The sequence below is a fragment of the Chiloscyllium punctatum genome, chromosome 19 (assembly GCF_047496795.1).
Source record: "Chiloscyllium punctatum isolate Juve2018m chromosome 19, sChiPun1.3, whole genome shotgun sequence".
Lineage (NCBI taxonomy): Eukaryota > Metazoa > Chordata > Chondrichthyes > Orectolobiformes > Hemiscylliidae > Chiloscyllium > Chiloscyllium punctatum.
This window is the reverse complement of record NC_092757.1, coordinates 51,268,471-51,285,862: the sequence shown is the minus strand read 5'-3', so window position 1 is coordinate 51,285,862 and position 17,392 is coordinate 51,268,471. Positions and strand designations below refer to the sequence as shown.

General features: G+C 43.0%; 1 protein-coding gene and 1 pseudogene across 1 annotated transcript; one reads left to right on the top strand and one right to left on the bottom strand.

The window, feature by feature from the left end:
• Nucleotides 1–17,392, bottom strand: part of LOC140491337 (microtubule-associated protein RP/EB family member 1 pseudogene) — a 59,631-nt pseudogene that overhangs the window by 704 nt on the left and 41,535 nt on the right.
• Nucleotides 566–17,368, top strand: LOC140491335 (cytochrome P450 2D3-like). Its single transcript, XM_072589368.1, has 9 exons — nt 566–835; nt 3,656–3,824; nt 5,029–5,181; nt 7,142–7,302; nt 10,307–10,480; nt 11,736–11,877; nt 13,939–14,126; nt 15,122–15,263; nt 16,078–17,368. The coding sequence occupies exons 1-9, from the start codon at nt 629–631 to the stop codon at nt 16,257–16,259; spliced, it is 1,518 nt and encodes a 505-aa protein (XP_072445469.1). The 5' UTR covers nt 566–628; the 3' UTR covers nt 16,260–17,368.

Genomic DNA, 17,392 nt, shown 5'->3' with positions numbered 1-17,392 from the left:
AAGATAAGAAAATCAACCCAGAAAATGTACAAACAGTGGGAAATCAATTTAAATTAGGAAACGTGATCTCTGTAATAGGGGCTATTCTCTTTTTTTTCACATTTTCTTGCAGTCAGAAGCTGGAATAAGAGAAGCCAGAAAACAATTGTTATGCCCACTACTTTAAGGAAAGCAATGTATTTTCTTCAACACATTTAAAGATAAATAGATAAAGAAAAATTGGAATAAACAAAAAACAAGTGGAAAATATAATTTTAGTATCTTAGTTAGCTTTAGCTTAAGTGTTCAGACATTTATTAGAAGCAATAACAAATAAAATAACATATTCTGTAGAGTGTCAGAGATTTGCTTGCATTCTGGGGATTTTTAAAACTTTGAATTACGTTCTGAGATAAGCCAAGTTTGAATCTTATCCTGGTCATGAGAAATGTTCACAGTCAAGACCCAAACCAATGCTTAAGATGCCCCTTTTGCTCGCTGTCGTATTTTCAATGGGTAAAACCACATGATGCTGTAATAAAGTGGTGATTGATTGGCCGCTCCCAATAAAACGCTGCAGCAGCCTCACTCACTGTCAGCTGGAATTTGTTCTCTGACTGCTGGACAAGTGTTTGTCTCTCTGGGAAACATGGAGCTCTCAGCATTCCCCGGGTTTCTCTCAATGATATGTGATAGATTCACTGTACTGGCCATGTTCTTCATGGTGTTTACCCTGGTCTTTGACTTCATGAAGAGACGCAAGGGCCAGAACTACCCTCCTGGGCCCTGGGGTTTACCTTTCATTGGGAACATTCTTCAGGTGGACTTGAACAACCCCCACTTGTCGTTTGCCAAGGTAAAGTACAAAATGGTCAGATAGCAGTGAATGAGTGAGAGAGAGAGAGAGACCCCATTCTATCAATCATATTTAACCCTCAATCTCTGCTTGTTTTTGTTATGGATTGTTGCATCTGTTTTTCTTTGTTTCTGTTCAATTAATTCTGTCTAACGTCTGACCCACCTCTTCTTTATTTATTCTAAATTTTCTTTACCCACCTCTCTTTAAATATGTTGCTTTTAAGATGTTGCTTTCTTCACTGGACTAAGTAACATATATATTCATGATGCAATTGTTCCAAATTTAAATGGAGTTAGTCACAGTTTTCAGATTTAATATGATTTCTTACAGCTAATGGATTTTCTTATTAGCAAATACTTAAGATAGACAGCTTAGATATAACTCTGAGTAGAATCATCTTACCTAGATATCCAGATAGCAAAGTCCATGTTGCTGAACAGAGTCCCTCTGATGACAGTACAAATATTGTCTTTTTATGGATTTTACACAAGGTGCCCATGGGAAATTGGAAATAAGATAGGACAGTTTACTGAAGATAAGATAACTGCTTGCAACTGCTCCGACATTCCATGCATTGGCATCTTAAATGCCAATACAGATCCTCAGGGTGGACACGTGAAACCTACTACTTTGTGGAAACAGATAGACTACCTTTCATTGTCCTACTCGCATGTGTAGATCTGCATATTATTGCAATCCATGAAATGACAAATTTAGCAGTTGCAACACCCAAAGGTTCCAGCCTGCAACATCAATCTCATTCCACTGGTTGCAGTCGAGTTGAGCAGTTTCAACAAACTACGTCAGGTGATGAACAACTGCAGCAACTCAAGGCCATTCTCAAAGGGGAGGCACATTCAGAGGCTGCTCAAGCTAGAACATCTGATCCGGCCATTCAGAGTTGAGCTAGCATTTCCCAGGGGCATGACCTTCAAAGGCAAACTGGTCAGAATTACACAAGGAGAAAGTGAGGACTGCAGATGTTAGAGACCAGAGTTGAGAGTGTGGTGCTGGAAAAGCACAACAAGTCAGGCACATCTGAGGAGCAGAAGAATCTACATTTCAGAGAAGAGCCCTTCATCAGGAATGAGACTTGTGAGCCGAGGGAGTGGAGAGATAAATGGGAAGGGATGGAGTGGGGCTGGGGGAAGGTAGCTGAGAGGTTGATAGGTAGACTGAGGTGAGAGCAATGGTGATAGGTCAGAGAGGAGGGTGGAGCAGATAGGTGGGAAGGAAGGTGGTCAGGTCATGAGGGTGGTGCCGTGTTGGAAGGGTGGAACTGGGATAAGGTGGGGGGAGGGGAAATTAGGAAACTGGTGAAAGCCACATTGATGCCATGGAGTTGGAGGGTTCCAAGGTGGAATTTGTGACATTCTTCCTCCAGGCATCTGGTGGTGAGGGTGTGGCGATGGAGGAGGCCCAGGACCTGCATGTCCTTGACAGAGTTGAAGTGTTCAGCGACAGGGCGGTGGAGTTGGTTGGTGCGGGTGTCCCAGAGATGATCTCTGAAATGCCTGCAAATAGGCACCTTGTCTCCCCAATGTAAAGGAGACAGCATTGGGAGCAACGAATACAATAAATGACGTGTGGAAGTGCAGGTATTGCAAAACCTGCACCCCCTACCACCACAGGAATTGCAAAACCTGTCCCCACACCTCCTCCCTCACCATCATCCAAGGCCCCAAAGGAGACTTCCACATCCATCAGAGTTTTACCTGCACTTCCACACATGTCGTTTACTGTAACCGTTGCTCCTGAAGCGACCTCCTCTACATTAGGGAGACTGGACGCCTACTTGCACGCACTTCAGAGAACATCTCTGGGACACCCGCACCAACCAATCCCACCGCCCCATTACCAAACACTTCAACTCCCCCTTCCACTCTGCCGAGGACATTCAGGTCCTGGGCCTCCTCCATCGCCACTCCCTAACCAGCCGATGCCTGGAGGAACAACACGTCATCTTCTGCCTTGGGACCCTCCAACCCCAGGGCATCATTGTGGACTTCACCAGTTTCTTCATTTCCCCTCCTCCCACCTTATCCCAGTTCCAACCTTCCAACACGGCACCACCTACATGACTTGTCCTACCTGTCCAGTTTCCTTCCCACCTATCTGCTCCACCTTCCTCTCCAACCTATCACCATTACCCCCACCTCCATCCACCGATTGCACTCTCAGCTACCTTCCCCCCAGCCCAGCCCCCCCTCCCATTTATCTCTCCACCCCCTCGGCTCACAAGCCTCATTCCTGATGAAGGACTCTTGTCCGAAACTTCGATTCTCCTGTTCCTCGGATGCTGCCTGACCTGTTGTGCTATTTTAGTTACAAGATTCATCAGACAGACCTGAGCCATTGGAGTCACTCAGTTTGGGAGTTGTTCTGCACTCCTGAACCAGTTAGTGCTGGGCTCCAACCTAATAGATGGAGATGATATACAAGGGTGAACTGTTTTCCTGCAAAGTTAAAAATCACACAGCACCAGGTTATAGTCCAACAGGTTTATTTGGAAACACTAGCTTTCGGAGCGCTCCACAACCACCTGATGAAAAAGCAGCGCTCCGAAAGCTAGTGCTTCCAAATAAACCTGTTTGACCATAACCTGGTGCTGTGTGATTTTTTAACTTTGCAGGAAAACAGTTCACCCTTGTATATCATCTCCATCTATTAGGTTGAAGCCCAGCACTAACTGGTTCAGGAGTGCAGAACAACTCCCAAACTGAGTGACTCCAATGGCTCAGGTCTGTCTGATGAATCTTGTAACTAAAATAGTAAACTTGCACTTTTCCCCATTTAATTCTCTGCTTTACTTTTAAGCTGTGGAAGAAATATGGTGACGTGGTGAGTGTGCAATCTGGATGGACTAACACAGTGATACTGAACGGCTATGAAGCCCTGAATGAGGCACTGGTGAAGAAATCAGAAGATTTTGCCGATCGGCCACAGTTAGCAGTTAATGAAAATTTCACTAAACATATGGCAGAAGGTAACTATTTTGCAGGGTTCAGATATAGTCTCAGCAGCCAGGTTCTGTTGGTTGGCTATTGTTTGGCCTGAATGTCTTCCCTTTGTGGCTTTACCTCTGAGTCAATTGCAATCAATTAGAAACGATGGATAATCAAGATTCCATCATCTTATCAGCCTACAGAGTATTTTGTGGAAACTGAGAGAACAGATCTCATTGTGCGTTTGAGGATGAATTGTTCCCACCATGGTACACACTGCTACTACTGATGTTTGGGTGGTAAACAGAGTGGAAGCTTGTGGATGTGGTGCCAATCAAAGGGGCTACCTTTCCTGTTTTTGCCCCTACAGTCCCCTACAAAACCCTCACAAACCTCCCACTCACATCAAAACAGTGGGTTTAAACAGTTCTTTACAGGTTCAGCAAAGCCTCAAGAGACAGGGCCAGCACTCTCAGCATCTGTTAGACATGCACTCCATTGCCCCATCCATTGGTCCTGAGGACCAAAAGCATGGTGGACAGGGAAGGGGACAGGAGGAGGGATGCCATCTAGGTGCCCCCTCCACACAAGGAGACAGGGCAGTGCTAAAGATGGAACCACACCCAAGCCTATCTACACTCTCCATGCAACGGGGTGGCTGGGCTGTGTGGTGAGGTAGGTGCTGAGTGAGTGGGTGCTAAGAGAGCATCCAAGCGGCCATGAGATGCAGCCTGATCCAGTCTGTCAGCTGGCTGCCCATCTCTGCATTGCTGCCTTTCAATGATGGTTGCTGATACACCCTTCAATGTAAGTCTGCGCTCCCAGAGTGCACTGCCAGTGAAAGTGCCCGGATGGTCGATCATGCTCTGAGCTGCAATTTGGTTGTGGGGAAATGTGGAGGTCATTCAGGGCAAGTTGTGAGCTGAGTCCACCCGATAGCTGCTCTGGTTTCCTTGTTGAGTTTTCTTAATATTGAGCTTGTTTGGTGAGTTCAGTAAGATGGCAGGCTAAATATTAATGAGGTAGGTCATGCATTAACAAGGTGTTTGACAAGTATTAATGCCACTCAATTGGTATCTCAACACTGACCAGTGAGATTCTCACCACACCACTCATGAAAAGGCGAAATAAGATGATCCCAATGTCGAGATGGATCTCACTGCAGTCTTCACCTGACTCTCTCACAGCTCACATTGCTCCAACCCCTATAAGATTCCACCCTCTGTTTCTGTTAAACCCCTGCAGGTATAGTCTTTGCAAAATATGGCCCTTGGTGGAAAGAGCAGAGAAGGTTCTCACTTTCAACGCTGAGGAACTTTGGGCTGGGGAAGAAATCTCTGGAGATGCGAATCGTGGAAGAGGCTGGATATTTAACCAAAGAATTTGAAAATACAAAAGGTGAGCAGATTTCAAGGAGCTTACTGGTTTTATGTTGTATTCACTGAGACTGGTTTCACTCAATTATTATCTCCTCAAAGCCTGTCCATTATCTACAAGGTCCAAGTGTACGTGATGGATCACTCATTTGCCTGGATTGGTGCAGTTCCAGCAATACTCAGGAACGCAATATCATTTAAGACCCCTTGACTGAATCCATCCATCAATTCAACAACCAGTCCTTCTGCAACTGACACTCAGGGCCACCTGGGTGTGCCATCTACAAGACACACTGCAGCACCTCGCCAAGGCTCTTTCAACAGCACCGCTTCAAGTGCTCAAACTCTATCCTCTAAAAGATTAAGAGGCAGCAGGCACAAGGGAATACCTCCTCCTGCAAAATTTCCTCCAAGTCACACACCATCCAGACCTGGAGGTATATCACAGCTCCTTCCCTAGTTAAAATACTGGAAGTCCCTTGTTTAATTGCATTGACTGTAAATACATTGCCCAGATAGCAGAGTTTGAATAAGGTAACTGGCTACTACCTGTGCAACGGTATTAAATGTTGACATTACAGCTGACACAAACGTCCTGTGAATAAATAAAAATTTCTCGTCAGTAAGAGGGAAAATAACAACTTCTAAATTGGGTAAGCAGGTAATCTATATAATCAAATATATGGAGTGTGGGTATAATGACTGGTGGAAATAAGAAGCTGTCATGATCACTGACACTTAGCTAATGAAGGCATTCAGGAAAGGCAGGACAAGAGGAGGGGTGGCAGCATTCATTAAGTTGAGTATTGCAATCCTAGAAAGAGAGGTAGTCTGAGTGGGATCAGTAAAGAACACATTTGGCAAGACTCAGGATCAAAAAAAGGTGCAATTATGTTGCTTGATGTAGATCTTAGACTACCTGCAAACGATGCAAAGGAAGACATTGCAAGGGGATTACAAGTGAAAGAGCCATTGAGTAATATAATGGGTGACTATAGTCATTCAAATATAGTGTAAAGGACAAAGGTGGAGCAAGTATTTCTCGAGTGTTTGGAGGAATTTTCTACAGTTGTACATTTCCACACCAAAGGGAAAGTAGACATTGCTTTGGGATCTAGACTTATGAATGTGGAGGTGCAGGTATTGGACTGGGGTATACAAAGTCACCTGATGAAGGAGTAGTGCTCCAAAAGCTTGTGATTTCAAATAAACCTGTTGGACTATAATGTGGTGTCATGAGACTTTAGACTTCTGAAGGCACAGATGTCAGTAGTGGAATGCAGGAAATGAGGAGATATATCTCAGGCCAGGGTTGGAGGAACACATTCCCCCCAAGGGATTCTGCTGGAGGAGTTTCCAGACACAGGGATAGGCAAAGTTATGGAGGGATGAAAATATGGCGAAGAATTTTGACATTGAGGTATTGGAGTTCTGAGGTAAAGTAGGTCCGTAGCATATAGATGAAGGGATTTGGTACACATTTGTATATCAGGAGGTGGGAGTAGAACTTGAATAAGCTAGAATGATGGTTGGTGGAACATGGGAAGCTGACAATGTTTCTGTGGAAGAATTTGTTTTGTTGACTGGTTCAATGAAAGAAAGACCCTTATTGCCCCATTAAGGGGAAAAAGAATCATAGATTTATTACAGCCATTCAGCCTACCATGTCTTCACTGGTTCTCTGAGTGAGCATCATGACTCAGATCCATTCTCCTGCCATTTTCCTGTAAAGCTGAATATTGCTTCTATTTAAAGAATCATCTGAAGCCCTCTTGGACATTAACCTTGGTCTGTAGTCCAATGATACTACTATCAAGCCATCATTCCTCAATTGTCTCAAACCCGATGGCTAGGTTTACATAGGTCAGAAATGAAAATTCAACATGCTGCCAAATTTCTCATTTCAATTTGTAAGAGATTCAAAGTCTTATTATTTGGATAATTTCTCTGAAAAATATTATCATTCATTGTCTTTTATTCAGGACTTCCTTTTGATCCACATTTCATTGTAATGTGTGCAGTCTCCAATATTATCTGTTCAATTGTTTTTGGGGAACGTTTTGAATACCAAGATAAAAGTTTCCTTGGATTTCTAGAGATAACTGAAGAAAGTTTTGAATTGGAAACTGGTATTTGGGCTGAGGTAAGGCCATTAATGAGGTAATTAATAAGTAAACGACTGAGTATTGTAGAGTTCTAAATATCTGTGTCAGTCTCAAATGACATAAGACAATGTTGAGCTACATTCTTCAACTGTGTAGGCCTTACAACAGATTATAACTCTTTACAATCCGTTCTTTAACTTACCCATTCGTTCTGGTGGTCTGTTAAACAGGATCTCTTACCCTTTCTTCTCACTGTTCTTGGTCCCAGAGTAGACCATAAAGACTGGACCTTTCCTTCCCTTTCCACATTCTTTCAAACTAAGTTGATATGTCCCTTTCGCTGACACCAGTCAGGCAATAAACTGTGTGGGACTCCCAATCTTAGAATTTTGAAGTTTTAGAATTAGATTTTATTGTCACGTGTACTCAAGTACAGGAGTACTGAAAGGTGTACAAAGTCGCTATCCTATGCTGCCACCTTAAAATACAAAATCAGAATTAAAAAAACAAACAGGGCCAAAAGACAAAGAAAAACATCTACATCTTTAAGTCCTTATCCAAAAGACAAGGGAAAAGTCCAGATTTCAAAGTCTTCTCAAGGTTAGGCTCAGTATGAGAAGACTTTGGCTGGGGAACGTTTTGAATACCAAGATAAAAGTTTCCTTGGAAGGTGATAGGTCAGAGGGGAGGGTGGGGGAAGGTAGCAAAGAGTACAATAGGTGAATGGGGATGGGGATGGAGGTGATAGGTCAGGGGGAGGGTGGAGCGGATAGATGGGGAGGGAGATTGGCAGGTAGGACAGGTCATGAGGATGGTGCTGAGCTGGAAGGTTGGAACTGAGGTAAGGTGGGGGGGAGGGGAAATGAGGAAACTGGTGAAGTCCACATTGATGCCCTGGGTTTTAAGTGTTCTGAGGCAGCTGGGGCCTGCTCCACCATTCAATAAGATAATCTGATGTTGGCATCAGATTCCCATTCCTGTTTACCCTGCTAACAATTAGATAGATAGCAACCTAATGTGATTGGTGGAGCATGCAGCAGGAGGTTGGGGGGGGGGGGGGCAAGGTGACTGACACTCCCCTCTGACCTATCACCTTCATCCCCACTCCTATTCACCTACTGTACTCTTTGCTACCTTCTCCCCAGCACCACTACCACCCCCACCCCTCATTTATCTCTCCACCCTGGCAGCTTCCTGTCTCTATTCATGATGAAGGGCTTTTGCCCGAAACATCGATTTTCCTGCTCCTCAGATGCTGCCTGACCTGCTGTGCTTTTCCAGCATCACTCTGATCTAAACTCAAGGGGCCAAACAGCCTACCTCTGACCCCAAGTTGTATATTTGTGTTGAATCATATATAGCTAATACAGTCACTCTATCCGCCTCATTGCCCCTCCCTCATTTATCCAACACACCCACCACTTGCCCACCTGCACTCCTGAAAGGCGTCCCTCTCCAGGTTGCAATGATCCACATTCTTGTGGTGGTGCACGTTAGGGATGGTTGAATGTGTTGTCCATTCAGAATCTTATTCAAGTCAGTCCTCACTTTTCTAAACTCCGGTGGAAACAAACCCAGCCCATCCAACCCTTCCTCATTAGATAGCCCACTCAGTCTAAGTGTCAATATTGTAAACTGCTTCTGAATCACCTTCAATGCATTTACATCTTTCATTAAATAAGAAGACTAAAACTGCACACAGAACTTAAGATGTAGTCTCACCCATGCTCTGTATAACTGAGACATAACATACTTACTCTCCTGTTTAGTTTTCTGATAATGAAGGGTAGCATCTCATTATCCTTCTTGAATCATTCAAATGTTTTTGTGGCTCATGCATCAGAAGAGCTAAGTCTCGACACACTTTAGAATTTTACAGTTGTTTTTCATTTCAGTAGCACTCTACTTTTTATTCTTCCTGCCAAAGTGAAAAACTTCATGTTTTCCCACATTATACTCCATTTGCCAGATATTTGCCCACTCATTCAATCTATCTTTCTTCATCAGTGATATCTTTGTATCTTCAAAACTTATCTTCCTACCTATTTTTCATTAGCTACCATTAACTAAATGAAGTGACCACAAGTGTCCGCATTAAAGACAGATTTACCTGAGTGAAAATTGGTTTGAGTTTATGGCCTGCACCACCACAAATTGAATGAGCCATTTAGATGTCGGCGAACACACAGTTGAACACTGAGACTGACATTACCTCTCTAGTTGTCCTTCTTCTCAGGAAATTCCAGATGTAAGTTTCATTCAATGGCAAATTTAAGGAGCATACAACAAGCTTCAGCTTTCCTCACATCTGATGCGGGACTTTACTATTCCTGTGCTGTGTTAGATGATGATTTGATCATTGCTTGCAGTTCATTGTATTTTGTGCTCAGTAGGGGGCGGTGTAAACTGCTGTCCCAGGGTTGTCATGAACTGATGCTCCAGAGGGCAGACTTGGACCTGAAAAGGTAACCTCACCGTCTTCCCACTGGGTCAAGTAAAGTGGGAGAGTGGATTAGTTTCAAACAAAGGCGCAAGGCTGTGACTTGGGTAAAGAGAAGTCAGCAACATAACCCTATCCTGATTGGTTAGGGTCAAGCTGCACTATAGGGTAATTGGACATTGAATACACTACCACCTGTAACAGGAGTTGACAGAGTCACAGAGAAAACCATTATTACTGTTCTCAACTTGAAGAAATCTCAACAAACTGCAAGATACTTTTTTGAAAATGCTTCTAGTTTTCTTTGTGATAAAGTAGTCAAGTGATTAACTTAGAGATATGAGATATTCTGTTGAAAAGACCCTTGTTACTTACTGTTGCCAATTTTCTTTGGGGTGAAGTAGTAAAATAGTCCATGCAGATACAGAAGGTATCAGTCTCCTGTTAGATACCATATTCTAAAGCCATTGATGTAAAATGTCACCATTATCTCCATAAATATATTGAGATGAATTTCTCTGGGATTATTTCCAACAAAATCAGAAGGAATTCTTTTTGCAAAAGAACATATGTTTCATTTCAAACTCTGTTTTGCTTTGCAGTTGTTGAATACATTTCCCTTTATTCGTCACTTCCCTGGTCCACACAATAAGATATTTGAAAATCAGAATAAAGCTGTTGAGTTTGTTCGGGAGAAAGTCATGGAACATAAAAAACAATGGGATCCAAATGAGCCCAGGGACTTCATCGATGCTTTCTTAACAGAGCAGGAGAAGGTAGGAGATGGAAACTGGGCCTATTCCAGGTGGTGTCATGGGGACGGTCTAACTTTACATTCTGTGGAGCTATTTAATACCTTTTTAGCAGGGAAAGAGAAGGTAACTGTGCCATATTAAAGTCTTCGCAGTGGATGTTTGGCCTCCTTTTCCCTCTGTTGAAGATATTTTCTGCTCTCCTCTGATAATCTTTTGATAATCAACAGTTATTCACTCCCCAAGAAGCCGTTTTGTCTCTGTCAGATAAAACATTAGTTCCAGTTCAGCTGTCTCTTGCTTAATTCGTTTCATGAAGCTTGGCCTTGCTTTTGTTTGATATGGTGCTTCTAATCATTTTAAGTCCATGCTTTTGACACTTTGAATACCATTTCAGTGCATAATAAATTGGATGATGGAGTTTGAAAATCAATAGTTCATTTGTGATATCCTAACTCTTACTAATTATGTAGACCCGACTGTTAAGGAGGGCATTTTATAGAATTCCTGCAGTGTAGAAGCAGGCCATTCGGCCCATCGAGTCCACGCCGACCTTCTGAAGAGCAGCCCACCCAGACCCACCCCGATACCCTGCACTTCCCATGGCTAATCCACCGAGCCTGCACATCCCTGGAACTATGGGCAATTTAGCATGGTCAATCTATCTAATCTGCAGATATTTGGACTTTAGGGCTGAGAAATAAATGTTTGTCTTGGCAGCATTTCGTAAATGACTATACAACAAAGTTGTCTGGCTTTAAACTTTCAAAAGGAAATTGAATAAGTAAAATTTATAGGGCCATTTGGAGAGACCAGGTGAATGGGATTCATTGATCTGTAATTCTAATACCTTGGGTTTATATGCTAGCTTCTTTGTGTGCAACAGGATTTATTCATTGTGCTTTAAGGTGTCTGCTCCATGCTTCCAGCTTCAGCATCCAGATCTTTCAAGAGCTTTGTTTAATTCTGTATGAGTTGACACACAAGCTTAACTAACTGAGTGAGTATCAGTCATAATCAAATTCACAAATTTAAACATGGAACATTTGTAAATTGATTTAATGGAGGTATTCAAAGATCATGAAGGGATTGGATAGATTGAGAATGGAAACACTGTTCCCATGGCTTCAGGGTCAATTACCAAAGGGAGTGGAATTAGCTGGATCATTCTAACAAGGAATTAGCACAGACAGGGTGGTCTGACAGGGCTCATATTGTATTCTCTTATTCCTATAGTTCCATTCCTTAATTACTGATCCTTTTTGTAACTTGATTTCAGATGAAACACAACCCACAATCAAGTTTCCAGGAAGGCAATTTGTTGGGGACTGTTTTAGATCTCTTTGCAGCTGGGACTGAGACCACGTCCACCACTCTACTCTGGGGTCTGCTTTTTATGGTGCAACATCCAGACGTGCAGTGTAAGTACAGATGGACCTTATATACCTGACAGGACCATGGTTACCATCCTGGACTGTGGGAGTGAGCAGAACAGAGATTTCAATGGGAACTGAGGGGGAGGCGTGAGGGAGGAGAGGATCAGTAATAAATGATGCAGAAGGAGAAGAGTTGTAGTGGATTTGGATGTATTTGTTCCATAGCATTGTAGAATCATAGAAACCAATAGCCAGGAGAAACCATTCAGCCTGTGGTGACTGTGCTGGATTCTTTAAAGTGGAGCAGAAGGTACATTTTATTTGTAACTGCGTAGTTTTTTCTTACTGAAGTACCCCTCTCAGTCCATTTTGGAATTATTTATGGAATCAGCTTCCATAAATAATCTTGGGCAAAGTGTTTTTTTTTCACTTGGGTGTTGGAGTTGCTGGCTGAGCCTGCGAGTGTTCCAGATCACAATCATTCAGAGTGGAAATCAAAATTCACTTCCATTTCCCATTCAGCCTTTAACGTTTCTGTTTTGGCCTCCAGGTTTTGAGCAAATACATGAAGTGTAACGTCCAGTGCTTTACCTCTCCCTTCCTCATTGTCTGAGGTGCCAAGCACCCCTTCCAGGGTGAAGCAGAGACTTGCAAGTACTTCACTCGATCTGGTCTATTCTATTTGCTGCTCACAATGTGGTCTCCTTTAACCTGATATTGTTTGAGGGTCCACATTGTAGAACTGTTCTATTCACTATGAAAGCATGATCCTGTGTTGTGGTGACATGTCATTTTAATTCTCCATTTTGCTCTCAGACTAACTATCAACATCCTCGTGGTTATCATTGACCAGAAACTGATCTGGACCCAAGACAAACCCACCAACTTGATTGTCATACCTTTTACCACTTTAAACATTTGTTCCCTCTACAGCCAAGACCTAAAACAGCAGTGTGTACCATCTACAAGACACATCGCAGCAACTTGTCAAGGCTGCTTTTTCAGCACAGTTTAAACCTTCGACCTCCGCCATTGAGAATCCATACAGAGTGGAAGCAGGCCATTTGGCCGATCGAGTCTATACCAACTCTCCCAAACAGCATCCCACCCAGATCAACACCCTGTCCCTGTAACCTTGCATTTCCCATGGCTGACCCGCCTAGCCTGCACATCACTGGACTGTGGAGGAAACCGGAACACAGTCGCCCGAGGATGGAATCGAACATGAATCCCTGTGAAGGACCATTCCTTCACTGTCATTGGAACCACCTCCCAAACAGCACTGTGGCTGTATGTATCACCCTGAGTTAAAGGGAGTCAGGAGCTGGGTACCTGTAAGGTCTCACGCTGTGAATAAATAAATTCCAACGGAAGCTGGCTTGGATTTCTTGCTTCATGAACTAGCTATCAGGAGTAGAACCTGATCATTCCTGATGACGGGCTTTTGCCCGAAATGCCGATTCTCCTGCTCCTCGGATGCTGCCTGACCTGCTGTGTTTTTCCAGCACCACATTCTCGAATCAGATCTCCAGCATCTGCAGTCCTCACTTTCTCCCCTAGGAACCATTCTGCCCTCTTTAAATATGAGATCATCCAAAACTCTTCTACCCTTTCCTGACTTGCACTAAATTCCACCTATGTGCTGGCTGATTGGCATGGCTGCAGATTATGCACTGCCTCAGATTTTAAATGTTTATCCTTGTTTTTAAAATCCCTCCATGATATTGTCCATCCTTGTAATCTCCTCAAGCTGCCCAAGCTTCTGAGATTTCTGGGCTCTTCGTTTTCTAGCCGTACTATCCTTTGGAGTTTAGAGTCAGAGGTGATTTAAATTGAAAGAAATAAGCTGATGATGCAATTGGCCAAAAATGTTTAAGATGAGAGATGTTCAAACGTCAGGTTTCCATTCACTAAAATAGATAATATATGTGTCTTGTGACCTTGTTGTACACACAGAACTGTGTGCTTCCTTCATCTTGACTGTGTTCACATCATGAAATACTTTCTTGGCATTAAAGCTCCTTGTACATTTGATGTTGTAAATGCTGATAAATAAATCCTTTTTTTTATTCCAATGGAGCTGCAAAACCTGTTCTGTTTCTGTAGCTAAAGTCCAGGAGGAGATTGACAGAGTAATTGGCAAGGAGAGAATGCCAAAGGTGGAAGACCGTGAGGAAATGCCGTACACGAATGCTGTCATCCATGAAACCCAACGGGCAGGAAATATTGCACCCATTTCACTTCCTCATCAAACATACAGAGATACAGAGGTCATGGGCTATACTATCCCTAAGGTATGGACTGCATACTCTTGGACATGCAGGTCTCATGGAATATGTTTTAGATTGCTCTAAGAAATCTTGGCAAACTGTTATAATATGTCTTGTAGATGGTATCTTACTGGATCACCTATGTATTGACAATAGACTCTAGCGTGGTTAATCAGGTAAATCATTTAAGCTGGCTGCTTTGTCCTGGACTGCGTCAAGCTTCTGTACTGTTGTTGGAGCTGCAAGTGGGGTGTGCTCCACCACACTCCTCAGTTGTGCCTTGTAGATTGTGGGCAGGCTTTGGGCAGTCAGGCATTGAGGTAGTCATGAGATATGAGAGGATTGGTTCAGTTCTTAGATAATGGTAACCACTGGGGTGTGGTTGGTGAGGGTCTAAAGTGGTGGTAATGGCACCATGTCAAGAGGGGATGGTCAGACTTTCTCATGCTGGAGATATTCATTATCTTGCACTTGCATGGTGGGATTGTTACTTGTCACTGAGCAGCCCAAGCCTACATGTCACCCAAGTCTTTCTGCTGTATATCTGAGGGGTCATAATGGCAACTGAACAGAGCGAACATCCCTAGCTCCAACTTAACCCTATCAATGATGAAAGGATAACTAGCCAGTTATAACTGTGAGTAGTTCCTGACATGGGTACTGTGCTTTCAAAAGGGTGTGTAGGTCTTGGAGGGAGTGTAGCGTAGAATGGCCAGAGTGGTACCTGGTGTCGATATAGTACTTCTGTGGGAGGTATAGTACTTCTGTGTCTGTTGAGCTGGAAGGATATTTCTGAATATTCAGAAACCTATTATTGGTGTTGATCCTGGAGCGTGGTCTGAAAGCTTTTCTGTCTATGACAACAGAGAGAAATGTCTGTGACTCAGAATAATTGCCTTAACCTGGACAGGTCGCTATCTCCCTTCCATCCCCCCCACTCAGATGGCCTCCTCCTTATTGCTCTGATGGCTGATTACAACCATATTCTTGACTCATGTGTCTCTATTTTAATGATGTAGGGAACAACAATCATCCCAAATCTGACCTCCGCCTTGTTTGATGAGAATGTTTGGTCGACTCCACACCAGTTTAATCCGGGTCACTTCCTCAACTCAGAGGGGAAGTTTGTGAAACCAGAAGCCTTCATCCCATTCTCTGCAGGTAATGTACAATTCGAGGAAGCATTAACCGTACTGAAATACACAGCTGCAAATTTGTAATGATGACCAGCTTAATGTTGGGTTCAGGGCCTTATTTTCCTCCTTGATCTCATAAAATCTCATTAATCACAATCTAGATTAAAATTGACCTTCAAAGCACTTTATAGTCAACACAGTTTTGAAATAATTAATTTTATATTGATTAAGTAAATTGAAAGAGTATTAAGGGAGGTGGTAATGTCATAGTATTGATACTGGACCAATAATTGAGAGGTCCATGCTAACACTCAGGGGATATGGCACCAACTCCCATCACCACACCTGGTGGAATTTGATTTCAATGCACAAATATGGAATTAGAAGCTAATATCATGACCACGAAAATTGGTGTAAAAAGGAACATTCTTTAGGGAGGGAGATTTTCCTGTCTTACCTGGTCAATCCTACATTCAAATCCTACAGCAAATTGCTGAATGACTAACTGCTGTCTGAGATGGTATCGTAAGGCACTCGGTTTTTTGGACCATTCTAGAAGGGTTGTCTTATGGACTGCAGCAGTTTTGGCTCTGCAACACCTTCACAAAGACAATCAGACATGGCAACAACTGTTGACATTGCCAGCAGCTTCTATATACAGTGAAAGCATAAAATAAACTGGAGTTTGAAAAGTTTTGGAAGTGATTCATTGAGTGTAGATGGGCTGGAGTGCTATCAGTGGGACATTGGGTATTTAAGATCGTGACCATTCGTTGTTTAATCAGTGTCACCCCACAGTAACCTTCCGACTTGACCGTTCTTTGCACCTCTCTCTGCAGGTCGCCGTGTGTGCCTGGGGGAACAGCTGGCAAAGACTGAACTCTTCCTGTTCTTCACTTCCATGCTCCAACAGTTCACATTCCATCTCCCAGAAAATGAGCCAGGACAAAGCTATGCAGAAACCAAATTTGGAATCTCTCGCATTCCAGGTCCTTATCATCTGTGCATTAAACTCAGATAAGATGTGCGGGGTGGGGGAGCTTCAGGAGCAGTGAGGAGTCACACACCTTCTTTAATTTCAAACTGATCCCTTCACTGATTGATTGATTGATTAATTGATTTTCTGTTCTCTTCTGTGTGAAATTCTAACAGATGTATCTAGTTACAAAGTGCAATTTTCACAGCAGCGTTTCTAGTCTGAACTGGAGCATGGGCCCTTGTTTTCCGTGATCTAAATTCTGATCCAGACAAGACCCACCTGCCAGAAAGTGGAGAATGATAATAGAGTTACTGCTGTAGGAATCTAGACATCCCAATTACTGTTTTGGAGGTATGATTTCAAGCCCTATGACGTTGTGTGATATTGAGACAAAGAACATTCCTGCTGATCATTCTACTTAACTCCTTCCTCTATTGATGAATCGGTGCTCCACCATGATGACCATCACTGGGAAGAAGAATTGAAGGCAGCAAGGGCACAGAACAATCTCTGCTTGGGGATAGGGGGCCCTCATTGTCCACCACCAAGAGTAGGCTGGGTGGGTAGCACCACAACTGACCCAGAGAGACACATCTGCCAGACTAGGCTTGTGCCAAGTGTGAAAAGAAAAGAGGGAATATCCTACTTGAACTTGTCCTCACCAATCTATCTGTAGCAGATGCATTTGCCAGTGACAGTGTCGGTAGGACTGAAGACTGCATCGTCCTAATTGAGGCAAAAGCCCATCTTCACACTGAGGAAACTCACCATTTTGTCATATAGCATGACAATTGAGTTGAGTAATGACCATATAGTCCATGTCTACCCAATGTGAAACTGGGTCAACCTTGAAATACTGTGGGCCATCTCCAGCATCAGAATTGTATTCAACAACTGTGTGGGTGTCCATATTCCTGGACCAAGAGGCCCAGGTTAAAACAAAATTAACGTTAGGGCTAGCAATCCTTCAATGTGTCACTAACTCCACTCCAGACTGTTAGTTGCAAATGAATTCTGTTTAATTGTATGAAGGTGTTATGCATTGACTTGCCATTCATTTTAACCTCTACAGATGCTGGTTGATACTGTGGCTGTTGTGGTTATGGGGTGTATATTTGTAAATTGTAACTCTAAATAAATAAGTCTGCAAAGATTAGTTCCAGTTCATTCATACA